Source organism: Myiozetetes cayanensis, unplaced genomic scaffold (genome assembly GCF_022539395.1).
Source record: "Myiozetetes cayanensis isolate MyiCay16 unplaced genomic scaffold, myiCay2020 scf1, whole genome shotgun sequence".
NCBI classification, from domain to species: domain Eukaryota; kingdom Metazoa; phylum Chordata; class Aves; order Passeriformes; family Tyrannidae; genus Myiozetetes; species Myiozetetes cayanensis.
Window position 1 is genome coordinate 30,553,518 of NW_026086604.1, and position 15,149 is coordinate 30,568,666.

The 15,149-nt window shown below is 34.6% G+C and overlaps 1 protein-coding gene across 3 annotated transcripts in view; it reads left to right on the top strand.

Annotated features, from left to right (window-relative positions):
- UBE2W (ubiquitin conjugating enzyme E2 W) overlaps positions 1-14,801 on the top strand; it is a 30,176-nt gene extending 15,375 nt beyond the window's left edge. For all 3 annotated transcript variants that reach the window (XM_050315046.1, XM_050315054.1, XM_050315036.1), the window contains exons 2-6: positions 663-754; positions 3,748-3,850; positions 6,349-6,504; positions 7,633-7,708; positions 11,912-14,801. In XM_050315046.1, coding sequence (XP_050171003.1) covers positions 663-754; positions 3,748-3,850; positions 6,349-6,504; positions 7,633-7,708; positions 11,912-11,925 — 441 coding nt within the window. In that variant the 3' untranslated portion in view covers positions 11,926-14,801. The remainder of the gene's footprint in view (positions 1-662; positions 755-3,747; positions 3,851-6,348; positions 6,505-7,632; positions 7,709-11,911) is intronic.
- The last annotated feature ends 348 nt before the right edge of the window (positions 14,802-15,149 follow it).

A 15,149-nucleotide genomic window follows, 5' to 3' on the forward strand; every position in this document is an offset into this window, starting at 1 on the left:
AGCAGTGCCAATGACAGCACTTCACAGAGGTTGTGTTTTCAATGAGATTGGAAGAAATGGTGCTTGTAGTTGTTAGAGAACCAGCTGGTTGCAGTTACTAATTGATTTATCCCTGTCAAAATAGGTAAGAATTACCTGAGCCACCAGTATAACTCTTTGCAAAGTACTCTGGCTCTGTAGCTTCTAACATGCAGTTACTATACAGTTATTAAATAGTTTGTATTCTACAATTCACGTAGTCTTGTTTTGGTTTCTGTTCTGTCCCATGGCTTGCACAGATAGAAGTGTCTTAAATGACAGAGAAGGAAGAGTTGTGCTGTTAAAATCTTGTAGAATTGTTGTAGTTCTGGTGCTGTTTTGGGAATGTGAAATATTCTTTGCTGGATGTAGAGCTCTCAGACATCTTTGTAACATGACAGTAATTTATACATCTGTGTAGTTTGTCATGAAACAGCTCTTCACGTTGCAGTTTTGCCTGTGACTTTTCAGTTTAATTTCTGAGAGGAGTCTTCCTTTTTTTCACCTTTCAATTTCACTTCGGTTTTAGATTTTCAAATAATACTGCTTTTACCTTTTAATAATTGATGAAATGTACTTTAGTGTGCATGTTTGTTGTTGAATTTTATTTAGTTTTTAAATTATTCTATACAATTTCTTTATAGAAACGATTACAAAAAGAACTATTGGCATTTCAAAATGATCCACCTCCAGGAATGACTCTAGATGAAAAGAGTGTACAAAATTCAATTACACAGTAAGTACATACCCTGTTTTATTTCTGCTATGCTGAAAGTGTAAGTAAGGGAAGTTCTCTTTATGTCACTTCCACCAATTCCAAGTATTACAAATTTTTGCTTTTAGTCTAGACAATGACATATTGCTCTCCTTAATAAGCATGTTGCAGTAATGTCTTGGGACACTTTCAGGAACTGGATAGTGATTATTAAATTTTTATTTGGCTTTTTACTGTCTAACAAACTGTCAATTGGTAAAAACCTCTGCATATTTTAGAATAAAATAATTTAACAATCTTCTATAGCTACTAACCTCTGCAACCCCTTTAGATGTATTGAAATAATGGAGTAGCTGTTTTTGAGTTCTGTGTTATATGTAGACAATATATGTCATAGCTGTTACATTACCTTTTTTCTCTAAAGCAAGTGAAGGAAAATTAAAGAGCAAAGTTGTCTGGGTACACTTGTTTGCACTTTTCTCCCTACCTTAGCTTTTTCTATGATTAGTGAAATGGGAAAAGAAGCATGGTAAAATATTCTGTGTCCATTGAAATGGACAGGGAATGTTCTTGAAACCGAACTGGTTTTTTTACCTGACTGAAATTTAAAAGATTTAGACTGTTAACATTCCTTTTTCATAGTTTACTTAGCTTAATTTTAGAGAAATTTTTAAAATTTGGCAGATATAAACATTAATGAGAGTATGGATCTCAGGCTTTGTGTTCTGGACCCAGTTACTGATTGACGGATCAATTAGAAACATCACAGAGCTGAATTCTGATGTCTCACATCTGCGTTTTTGGTGGTGTCATTCAGACTGTTACATGAGGCTTTTCTAAACCTTGTATATACTGAATCAAACACTCCTATTACTTCTTAAATGGTACTGGTCTTTGCGATGCTTCATGTAGATGAATAGGACTAAAAATAGTCATAATAGTAGAATTGCTGAATTACAGCTTGTACTGTAATTTGCTCTACTTTGGGTTTTCAAATTTTCTGCACAAAGGACTCAATCTAATATTGCAAGTGTTTTTCACTCACTTCAACAGAAAATGACTATTAAAGTTCACAGCAGATGGAAAAGGAAAAAAATAAGTATTTTTTCCTGTTTGTTGATTTTTCTTAGTATGTCTCATTATTATTTTTGCCATTTACAATTTTTGTACCTTTCAATACCTTGCACACTAAAAGCTTCCTGATTACTGTCATGCTAGATTTTGAAATCATCCCTGTTTTAGAAGCTTCCTGTCACTAGTAACATGCTATTTTTTTCTCTTTGAGGGTTTTTGGTGTCAGCTAGCATGTTCTGAGTTCAGTAAACAAATTACAGTTTGAACTGATGCAGTAAAAATTTGGGGAGCGATATTTGCTTGGGTTTTAAAGATGTTGAACAAAATAGTTGGATCCCATGATGTAACTGGGTCATTTAAAACGTTAACCAAACTTCTATTTTAAATACACAAAGATTAGAAATTTGAGAAGCCTAAACTGTAAAGCACACAGGAAAGATGGGTTCTAGTGATTCCTTGGCCATAAAAGAAAAGGAGTAATGTCCAGGCAGAGTTATCTTCTACTTAGTAAATTAAACTATTTTAAAAACTTGAAAGTGGAAGTGTTCTGGATCACAAGCACCAATAAATGTAAAGAGTATTGGTGCACTATGTGTATAAATGTAAAGCAGAAGGCATAAGGAGAGATAAGTGGTTTGGAGTGCAGATAGATTGAATTGAAGGTGTCTTCACAAAATAAAAACGGGGAATATATGACAGCCATCACTGTGCTGCTGTTGAAGTTGCATTCCTCTTGAAGAGTGTGACAGCTAGCAGTTCATTAGATAAACAGTTTTTCTCAAAAAAAATCCTCTGAAACCCAAAGAATAATAAAGGGGAAGATAAAAAATGTGCATGATTTAAATACACAGGGAGCGTATATGTGACAGGAGGATGAAGAGGTTGGGAATAGGATCATCAGGGCTGCTAGCTGGAGATGTGGACTTTTCTGAGCACATTGCTGTTCTGCAAAATCTCAGCTGCCTTCCTTGAGTTGATGTAAACCTTATCTGACTATTTTTGTAGTCTCTTGCTGAATTTTTACCTTATCTTGTTGCTTAAACCTGTAAAACTCAATCAAGGGTGAAAAATGAAAATATGATGCTGCAAAGGATGGTATTAAGTGATCAACAGTATATAGAACTCCATAAAGTGATAGAAGTTAACACAATGCTGCTGAATGTGTTGAACAATATGCAAAGCATCTATTTTTAACTGGGTTAAAAAAGCCACAACACAACCCAAACCCAGCCACAATAAAAACCCTACACCAAACACCACCGTCTCTTCCCCTGGCAACTCCACCTATAAGTTACTGTCATGTTATTGTGATGGAAGGACCAGAAACAGAGGAAAAAGAATACTATGATATGCTGAGGTATTATCTCTATTACAGTTGCAAATAATTCTTTTTTTGTTTTGCTTTTAATTTTTTGGGACCTTTTCCTTTTTATACTATTAGCTGTCCCAGTTTTGGCTCATTACCTGCTAGGTACTGTTTAATTTCTGAGCTTTTCACAGGTACAGGCACTTTGTCCTCTCCCCTTGGATACAGATTTTGTTTTAATAAACCTGTATTGATGTTTTCCTTGACAGAAAAGGAAAGAAAACAACATAAAAAAGAACATGTACTAGTTTGTTTCCTTCCAAGCCTGTTTTTGTGTAGGAATAAGCTTTCAAACAGTTTTTTTTATTTCAGCTGATGGGTCTGTGTTGAGTTCAAGTCACAGTTATATTTATAATTCGCAGCACTATATCAGTACCTGTATGTAAAACACCAAGCTTGTTTCTTTCAAATATAGGCTTGATGCATCGCTCACCTTTGTGACTGTTACAGTGTTAATAACAAATTTAGAAGGTTTGGCTCTGATTTATAGTTGATTTGATTAGTCCTATGCTCCAGGAGTAAAACTATAATGTGTCAGTCCACAGCACTAACAGCTTTTTTCCCTGTTCCTTAGGTGGATTGTAGACATGGAAGGTGCTCCAGGAACACTATATGAAGGGGAGAAATTTCAGCTTTTATTTAAGTTTAGTAGTCGGTATCCTTTTGATTCGCCTCAGGTAACTGCTGCCTTCTTCCTTACTAAATATTACTTTTGGATTGTATCTGTATGACACGTGCTGAATGTTATATCATCCACATATCTTGATGTGAGGTTTAGTAACTTTAATTTGTATTAAATGCATTGCACAGATGCCTTTTCTTTAAAAAATGATTCTGTAGTGAGGTACAATGCTTTGACAGTCGACTTGGTTTCATAGGAGATGAAAGTAGTGTAAACTTGAGGCTTCTTTGAGGTTGATATTCATATCATGTGAGAGAGAAACACAGGGTAAAGTAGGAAGATCCCCTTTATTGTGATGTAGGAGCCGAGTAATCAACAACTTTGTCTCTTCTCTTCTTGCTTTCAACATATTTTTTCTAGTTTGTTTTTAAGGCTATTTCATCTTCTCTGCTGCCATTATTAATATAGCTGAAGAAATACCGTGTTTTGATAGGGATTGTCATAGATCTGTGACATGTTTGAGAGGCCTGCAAATAGTGTTATAATTGAGGTGTGAGTTGCTGTGTTGCTTTCATGACAGCCTAAACTGAAGGGACAGCAGTACTTAGAGACTGCAGAATGTGCTGTGTACATCCATCCCTCTGTCACCTGAAGGAAATGTTTAAAATAAGGCTGGTAAGAGTAGTGTTCACCTGTCACCCCTTGTTTTCTAAAAAAGGAAGGAGAAAAGGAAGAGAACCTTAGTTCTTGTCCTGTCTGTTTCAGCTCAAAGTTCTAAGAGTGAGCTCTGCAGCTTCTGTTATTGGTTGTAAAACTGAAGCATGGAGAGACACTTAAACAATAAATATTAAATATTTTTAGATGCCATGATAAAAACTAGGATGCTGATTTTTCAGTCTTAGGTTTTAAAGAACAAACTGACCACCTGTACTTCTGCACCTCATGAGATTTGCAGTGAATTACTTATAGATGATCCACAACAGAGTAGCCACTTTAATATGATTCCGTGTTTGTACTCATTACCCAAGCTGCGTGTGTGGCTCTGTGCAATTTATTGTTAAGCATCAAATTAGATCCGTATATCCACACTGAATTTTAGCACAGAAAACAATTAAAAATTTAAGTACTGGATATTTGATTGTTGTAGATGGCTAGAATTTCCTCTTTTAAAATGCTGCTGTGCAGTAAGGTCATTCTGTACTACAAACCTCTGCACCATAGTTATCTCTCTGGCAAATCTACTTACTGTGACTGGACAGTTTACACTTCTGCTGCTTAATCACTTGGTTGTTTTCTGCTTTTAAATGTATGTGTCTATCACAGCATGCATGCTTTTACTTACCTAGTATGCCTAGTTCTGGTTTTCATGTAAAAGGAACATATTAATTACAAGTGAAATACATTACTGGATTATGAAGGTAAGCTCTTCAAGGCTTAAGTAATAGCAGTTTAAAGACCTATGAAAGATTATTCTGCATCCAGTTTTTCTTCTGCCTTAGAAACATATATTTGATGGATAAATTAAGCTCTCTGATTTCTCTTTTCTATATGATGCTTCTTTCTTGTTGTCAGTGATGAGGTGGGTGTGTTGTGTACATGTTTGCATACTTGTACACATATCTATATAACTCATGAAACACTTAAGAGACTGCTGGGTATTACTGTTATGAGCGGTAGAGATTTATTTTTTCATTGCCTAAAAGATGACAGTGGTTACATTGGAAAAGATGTTCAGGAGTATAATACTGCTATGAAGATCTCACTTTCACTCTCTTTCCCTTGTTCCTGAACTAACAATGTGTTTGACAAAATCTTAATGTAAGAGCAATAGTTGTCGAAATTGCTTTTTTAACTTTTTTGACTGTGATATTTCCTCTAATAGACAGAAGTTTAGATTTTAAGTGCCGTTCTTCATATTTATCCGTGTCAAATAAAAATATATTCCATTTGAAGCAAAGATTTAAAAGTATTTCCTGTTTGGTAACAAACTTTGGTTTCCTTTATTTTATAGCTGATAAGATTAATGCACTTTAATTTTACTCTTTATGGTGGAACCTGAATGAGTTGGCAAGAACTTAATTTCTGTTGTGTCCAGGATTATAGAAATACTCATTCATGGATCTCGTTGTGCTTCTTGATGTATAACATTGTGGCTTATAAAATCGTTAAAATCCAGTATTTTGGCTAGGCAGCTGTGTTGACACGAAAGACTGAAGCTGCAAGATATAAAAAAGGTTTATTTAGTTCATTGGTTGTACAAAGTTATCTTGTGAATTTTTCTATGCTGTATAAGTATTCATAGGAAATCCTCTATATTTAACTATTTATTTAACTCCATCATCACTAGCTATTTAGGCTTCCATTGTTTATTTTATATTTTATTTAATAGTTTCCAAAAATAAATAAACCAAATGTGGTGAAGTGCGTTATTTAGTGTAAGTGAACGTGACAGACCTGTTCCTTAAATAAGATTATATTGTTTTCCTAAAACCAATACAGTTTTATTTAAAATGTGGACTATAAGTCTCAGGTATTTTTGTTCTTTTTTTTTAGGTCATGTTTACTGGAGACAATATTCCTGTTCATCCTCATGTTTATAGCAATGGTCATATCTGTTTATCCATTCTAACGGAAGACTGGTCTCCAGCTCTCTCAGTGCAATCTGTTTGTCTTAGCATTATTAGCATGCTTTCCAGCTGCAAAGAAAAGGTATGGGCTTTTTTAGCACTGTTGGAGTAGAAAAAATAGAAGTTTAATAGTTTTCTACTTTGCAAAGTGAAATTTTCATGTCTCAAATTCTAAACTGGGCAAAACTACTATATCTACATTTCTACTACTGAAAAAATACCAAGGTAGAACTTCAAGATAAACAGTGCAGTAAGTACTTTGTCACTGTTTTCATGGTAACCTGCTTACATATCACTATTGGAAAAGAGGAACAAATGGAACCCACCTAGTTCTCCTAACTAAAGTTCAATCGTGTTTTAGGACAATTCTATGTAAAATTATCCTATCTCTAAAGGCTGTGCAAAATGAATTGAACTGTCTTTAGTGCAGATGTTTCTAAGGCTTTGCATCTGTGCTATTTCAGTGATCTTGATAATTTTTATTTTGCTTTTTTTTTGGTACACCAATACCTTAGACCTTTTTGTAAAGAAACTGCCCTTTTGCTCTGGACCATTTCTTTCGCAGTGGGCTATCTGTGGAAGTTGGATGTGGTCAGAGCTTGTCCGTGTGTGCTATCTAAACATGCCTATTTATGTTGCATCCCAGTCAGTCCTAGTCCTGTGCATGTAGTTGAAAAAACACTCCAAAATGGCATTGTATTGTATTCTATCCTATGACTTGTTTGATATAATGATGACACTTAGGAAGAAAACTGAAGGATATGAAGTATGGATTAGATATAGATATTTACGTTTTTGGTTTTTTCACCTACTTCAAGCTGAGCCTTATGGATGTGAATTGGATCTAATACATCAGAACTGGATTTCAAACTGCAAAGGAATTTAGTTTGGGGATTTTTTGAACAACAGCTGTTTCTTTCTTTTGTGTTGTTTTCTTTTTTTTTTTCTCCATTTTTTTCCCCCTTTATTTTTATTTCTCTCCCTATTGCCAAACTCTTTGGTATTTTTCATTAATGTTTTTCTTGGAGTATCTCCAGTAAGAATTTGTTACCTGGATCTTTAAGAGATTTTTCTTGACAAAGGTCTAGTCCTGCCTGTTACATCATTTTCACTGCATTCACATGGTAACCTTTCATAAGCTTATTAAATAACTCGTGTATTACAATATGAGGATTGTTTGATTATTTGTAGGTCTTTTCTTCTGTTGCAGAGGCGACCTCCAGATAACTCATTTTATGTAAGAACGTGTAACAAGAATCCAAAGAAAACAAAATGGTGGTATCATGGTAAGTATTTAACTAGGACCAAGAATGTTTAAGTTCTTTTTAGGCTGAAGGCAATTAAAATGTAGGAAAGTAAGATAAATGCATTCAAAGCATTAAAACTTTTTAATTTCAAAGAGTTATTAAAATCCTGTTTCTGAGATAATCTGTTGTGATTTTTTTTTTATATCACATTTTAATAATTCCTGGTAGAAGTGTAAACAAATATTTTTTTAAATTGTAGGATTGAGTTTGAATTAAAGTTTTGGTAGACTGCATTAGTCTATGACAAGTTTGGGATTGGGAAAGGGACATACTGGAACTAAGTTTAGCTGTAAACCCATTTTTTGTTGTTGTTGTTACTAACACTTTAAGAGCTTTCATGGTGTTGAAAAGATACCTATGTATTTGTAAACAACTGTGTCTTTTATTTAATTTCCACTCTTAATCAGAATTTCCAGTATGGGACAGTTGGCTGACTTAAAAGGCTCCTAAGAACTAATACTCAATAATATAGTAATAAGATTCTCCATGTACATGATAAAGAAAAAAACCCCAACTTTAACTAAGATTGCTACAGTGTCTGCAGTGCTAGTGTTGGGTTGGGGTTTTTTTCTTTCTTTGGTTTTGATTTGGGAGTTTGGTTTTTTATTTATTTTTTTGTGATTTGGGGTGTTTTTTTCTTTTTTTCTGCATGTATTCTCTGTCTTGCTTTATACTGTGTTATTTCTTTCTTCTGCCTCAGTTTTTGTCATCCTCTACCCAGAACTGCAGTTGGCTGTGTGTGCTTGTCTTGTCCACTTCATTGGTGAGGAAAGAGAGAAGGAGGGGGTAGAGATGGGCTGGGCTTTGTTTCTCTTCTAAGCAATTCTTTCTTTATTTTCCCTAGGAAAATTCTGTACAAATGGTAGTTATCGGAAGCCCCAGTATTTTGGGAGGGGATGTCTTAGAGCAGGTAATACTGTATGCTAGCGTAGTGCAGGGGAGCTGATTCCATCACTACCTTTCATTGAAGGCTGCATCGTAAGACATCCTCTGTTTTTCGCTGCCTCCCCACACTGGGACATGTTCCCTAAGTGAAATGAGAGCAAATTTTTGGGACAGTGAGAGTTCATGACTGGAGAGGCAAATGCCAAAGCCTTCACCCTTAAGATTCTTAAAAACCCATGGATGCCTTAACAAAAAAAACTTGAGAGTTTCGTAATACTTGCCAAGACCTTGGGGTTTTCATATATAGTAGTGTAACAGAATGAAACTCTGTTCCTCATAATACTGAAATAGTGTCTCTAAAACAAGGTAACTTCAGGTACAGTAAAAAAAGTACTGTATGGCATGGGATTAAGATGTATTTGAGAAACTTGGGACTGTTTATTGTGTGATTGTTTTTAAAATTGACTCCAAGAATAATAACCATATTACCCACAAGAATAGGGTTTTCATCTTCACCATATTATTCAGCGGTCACTTTCTCTTCTCTCTCTGTTTTCACACTCTTATAATATGTTTGGTGCTTCTCCATTTTTAGTTTTGGCAAAGTTTTTGTTCACTTTTTATTTTCACTTACTACTTATTTTAAAAGAGAAACAAGTAAAGTTCCATTTATTGGCTTTATCTTGTAATTAAAATATGTTCTGTCTACTTTTAATTTGTACTAGTCTCATTTTGATTTAGAATAGAAGTCCACAAAAGGAGAACAGTCTGCAGATATTACTTAGATTTCTTAATAATGAAATTCAATTTTCATTAAACAAGCAAAACAACAAATTAGTGTGAACAGAAATGTGGTTTCTCTGACTCTGCAGGTTGCTGTATTATTGTGGCTTAAAACTATCAAGATTATAGTTCACTGAATGAATAATTTAATTACTGTGAAGTAACTATACAGTGGCTTTTTTCAGAAGGTTAGAAAACCTTACCCTTCCTCAAATTTGGAGCAACCTAAAAACCAATGTGAAGCAAGTGAAAGCAAGTCAGTTTATTTAAATAACTCATACCGTCTTGCTTCGTGATTAAAAGTTCATTGGGCTTCTTCCCTGCCTTAAATTCTTACATGAAAAAATTAAACATACCCGATATCCACTAGACAGAAGTTTCATAAATGCTAGAATGTTTTCCCTTTGAGTTTTGTGTGTCATTTGCTTCTTCTCTCAGTGAGAAGTAATTTTTTTTCTCCTGCATAGACGTGGAACAAGACTGCCAAGGCATGATCTTTAAATTGTCAATGTTTTCTTAACGGGTTTGAAGAACTGCTGGGTTACGCTAAAATGGGAAGTGTGAAAAGGTGCTTCTGTCATCTCTATGTTCTGCTCACGCTTCAACTGAAATGTCACATATCTAATCTTATGGCTGAACCACATTTGGCTGGGTAAATGAGGGGAGAAAAAACAATCCCACCTGAGAAAGAAAACCAGCTGTTCAAGAGTAACCACTGGGTGAAATTAAATGCTAGTGCTGATACAAGAACAGGGAGGGAGATGCAAAGTGGTTCTGCCCCTCTGGTGTCAGCTAGCCATTGTACTGGTTTAGCTTCAGTGTGACGTTGGATCCATGTGTTTTGAAGAGATAGGAAGAAGTCTGTCATCTGTATTAATACAAGCATTTGAAGGAAAATATTTTTTTCCAATAGATACCCAGAATTTATTTACCTGGGAGCAAAATAGTGCATGGCAGGGAGCTGATGTAAAGCAAACCTATATGAACACAGAGTGATAAAGTGGCACTTTGGGACATATTCTGACATGTAAATATGTGTCTGCATTTAACTTGCTACAGAGTTTTTTTAATCTCTCATTTCATCCCTGCCTCAGTGCAACAACTTATTGCACAAAGTGGCCCTGTTTGCTACTAAATGATGTCCTCAGAAGCCCTGTTTAAAGCTCCTGATCTTTGATAACTGAAAATATTTCTGGATTGTCTGCCCTACCCAATGTCTATTTCAACTATATATGGACTTTTATGTTCAATTTCAATCTGAGAGTTGCTCATGTTGTGTTAAATATGGAGAAGGATTTCCAGATTAAGGTTACTTGGGCATCTAGACTCAAAATAGTTTCATAAAGCTGTTGCCTGGCTTTGGTGTTGTCAGGAGGTAGATTTTTTTTTTTTTTGGTGGAAAAAAAGGGCAATGGTGTTTATTTTCATCCAGCCCCTTCTTAGTGCTTTTGGGTTGGAGGCTTTCTTTGGTTTTGGTTTTGGTTCTGGTATTTGTCCTAAAATTTTAGTGCACCATTTAAATACCCATTCTCTCTGTTGCATCCTTGTCCCCCTTTTTTTTTTTTACATGTACAGTAGCCTACTATAAAATTGAAAAGGTTTTTTACAAGTAATAATATTGACAACATAATGTTTTCCCATGAGAATGTAGAATGTTTATAAGGCTACAATTTTTAGGTGGGCAAGATTGCAAGTGGTTTAAAAATAAGCTGACAGTAAGTTTGCTTTCTGTTAACAACTCAGTATTTACTGTTACCAGGTGCAAATACACTGCAGGTTGATATATGAAGGAAAACATTTAAATGGGAGAGCATTCACAGACAAATATTTAATATGGAGCATAATCCAGAAGAGATTGGCATAGAATACACTTTTTAAATATGTTCTGCCCAATCACTGTGTCTAAAATGTAGCATATGTAAGTTATTTTTAGGTTTAAGATTTTAGGATTATAGTAGCAACCTACTATTTTTGCATAATTCTGTCAACTGTAGTTTTGTGTTGAATCTTGAGAAATAAATCAATATACATATGTATAAATATATATGTGTTTAAAGGGTTGAGAATGCATTATAAGCAGCCCACTCTGCCCTCTCTTATCCCTATATACTCCTTTATATATCCCTATATATATTCCTTATAAAAGGATGTCTCAATTCGATAACTGGTGTGGACCTGCTGTACTTCAAGGATGCGAAATGTTGAGAATATTTGATTTTTCATTTTCTGGGCAAGTGGCTTTCTAAATATTGAGCATGGAAATGACTGTCCTTTTAATGGAATATTTGCTAATGCTAGTATCTTTGGTGGTGTATGTGTATTTTGGAAGTTTAATTTTTGATAATCTCTTTTCCCCTACATCAGTATTGAACAAAACAATAGAACTATTCAATCAGTGTATTTCCTCTGCATGTTACTGCCTATGCTAGGAATTGTTTCTGCCTGTAGCACCTTGTTAATTTAGAATTAGAATGTTTATATGTTTTCCATAAATGCTCTTCTTTTATTTTAAAGATGACACATGTTGATGCCACCATTTTGTGATCCTCGTAGCAGAAGATAGTCCTACTGAGAAAATGAGCACTTTGATCATTCAGTCTTTGAACTTTAACCTTTGACTGGAAGTGACCTATAGGCAATGAAGACTACTTCCTTTGACTGCATTTTTACTAGTGTGCATTCTGGGCGCATGTTGATCGCTGGTTCAGTCCATGCAACTGACATGCTTTTATTAGTCATACAGTATTAATGCAGGTGTCCAGAAATGTCAGAATAATTCCATTATTTTTATTTTAAGCTTTTGGAAGAATTCCAGGTCTTCATATATTGTGCAATAACACTGAGCTCCTTGGCGGTTTTGGTGCATCCATTGCCGGCAATGGACATTGTACCAGGGAAAGGTTTTGCTCCTGCCACAAAAAAGTTTGATGCATGACAGAGCTTATGAAAGTTTTGGATATATTTGGATTATAAGCAAGGGATTGACAATTACCTTAAATCCAGCCCATTCTTTTATATTTGGATTCTATGCACTGTGACCACAAAACTAGCAGCATGAGTTAACATGCCTAGCTGAAGGACTGTAATAAGATCGTTACATATTTATTGAATTGTTTATCTGCTGTCAAATTGTTTTGACATGGGCGGCTTTTCAAGTGACATTGGCAGAGAGGTACAATGTTATCCCTATGGTGAAATAAAACTACTTTTTGTATATAGTTATTCATATCTCTGAAGCAAAGGTATGAGTAATTTAGGGTATGAGTGATTTAAACAAGAATTTATTTTGGAGATAGAGGATGGCAGTGATATAACTGAACTTGCTGCAGTCCGTAATTGGGCTTGTAATTTGTACTTTAGAGCTTTTTCCAAATAGATTGCACACTGTTATTTCCTGCTAGCCATCAGCATGAGCCCTACTGCCTACACCAATATTTCATTTATTTATGTGTTTGAAAGCAATCCATATAACATTTTTTGTTTGCATTCACTGTTTCTTTTGTGTTGTATGTCATGTTTGAATGTTACAAAACAATATTTTGATTGAAAAGCTTTGTCAGAAGATATTTTCATGTAAATTATTTCTTTATCTTGTAAGCATCATCTTGTCTTTTAATCCTGTACTATAAAAAGAAAAAAAAATACATTTTTGACAGAGGCTTAAAGTTTTCACAAAAAAGTGTGGACCTTCTTATTTAAGTTTAGACTAAAGTATATTTTCTTAACTTGCTTGTCCCATGCAGCCATGGCAATTTTTCCAGGCTTTTACTTCACCAAAAAAGGGGAAAAAGCCTAAAATCAGACATTTTTCTGTGGAGCAACATTTATTGAAATGATAGTTGTTCTCAGCACTCTGTAATATTTTGATACTGCAATTAGGTTGTCTTTTTAGGAAGCACTTTTATAAACTTAATACCTTTACACATATGCAAAATTTCTATAATTTTTTTTTTACTGTTGCCTTATTGTTGCACTCAAAAAGAAATTCAAGCAATTAATGCATGAATGTCTAAATCAAGTAGCTACTTGATGTAAAAACAAACAAACAAAAGCAAAAAAAAATCCCTAAACCCAATCCAGAATGAATTACTACAGTAATAGAAAATTGGCTGAAAAGACTGATTTTTTTTTTTAATCTGCTGTATGATAACTGACGTGTTTTATAGCCTTGTACATACTTCTCTGTTACCTATTGTTTAAAACATTTTAAAAAAAAGTATAGTCGCTAAACTCAGGGTGGATAGAGTTCAGATGGATTTGCTTCAGAGGAGTATTTTGTACAGCAATAGGACTATAGATACTGGCAGTGAAGTGAGGCTACAATAAACTTCAGGAACTGCTATTTTTTTTCTACTGTACTGAAAATATCTCTTGGCCTTTAAAACTCAATGGTAAAATCTAGCTTTGGATATGAATTTGATGTGTGTATATATTTTCACAATGAGCCTTTGAAACATAGAATTCAGTTCATTTTAGGAGCCAAAAAAAAGTAGTTTTAAACAAATGAAATACGCTCCAACTTTTTGTTTAGGAAAATATTATTGTGAGTTCATCAAACTGGTTATTTTTGGAAACATTTCATGTGGAGGAGCAGTAATCTGATACTTAATCTATATATTCATGTTAACTGCTCTGTATTAATTGAAACAATTGATGCATCTTTGAGAAATTACTGTATGAATGGTTCACATAATGGATCCTATCAAAACAGTCTACAGGAAAGAGACCTTAATGTGACACCAGGTAATGTCTGAAGAAATGGCTCAAGTACATCTCAGATTCAGTTATCTTTTTATATAGTAGCTTGTGAAACTACAATACATGGTTTCATAGAAGCTTTATGACATACTGTATTGTATTTTGTCAAAGATGGGTGTTGTAGTGCAAAGCATTATACATTTTATTGACCTGTGCTATCACATGGACTATAGTGAAGTTAAATAACCAAATTTATGCTGCTCTTTAATAAACTACCCACCCCCTATAATATACTTAGATCAAAAAAGTGCAAGGTAGATTAGAAGAGAATGTACCTCAGGTCTTCTAGTTTACAGTAGAAATGCCTCCATTGGTTCTCTTGTAGATCTGTGGGTAAGTTCGCGTATATATAGAGGGCCAAGGCAAAGCCTGTATACCACTCAAGCCCTCAAAATAATGCAACTATTCTGACAATGCTATGATGTCCTGAAATAGGGCTTGAATTAGTTGAAGGTGCCATCCTTTTCCTAGGGTGACCCTGTGTATGTAACTTCCTTTCACTTGGAATTTCTGACATGAAATGGTTACGGAGTTGGCTTGAAACTATCTTGCTTTTATTTTGTGTCAATATTCATGTTGTTAAACACTTTGTTTTGTGTTTAGTGTCTTTATACTATAACACAATAAATTCTTGTTTTAAAATAGATTACTACCCTTGACTGGAAATACGTGTGGACCTTTTCATGGTGGAGTGCAGAAGCACTGTTCCTTACATTGAGCCACTCTTGAGACAAAGCTGTCAGTCATTCTAAAATGCTGCGATGTGTATCAGGGGAGGAATTGGGATAACAGTGAGGTATTTCTTCTGGAGAAAGAGGGTATCTCTTGGAACAGCTGAAGGAAGTAGTCAAATATTATATAGGAAGTTTCAGATGCAGGGTTCTTGTTTGCTTGCACTGGTAGGAAGAGAGTTTCTGTTACTTTGTTAGCAAGGACTGAATTAAACCTCTGCCTCAAACTGATAATCACTTTCAGTTTTGTACAATTTTTTGTT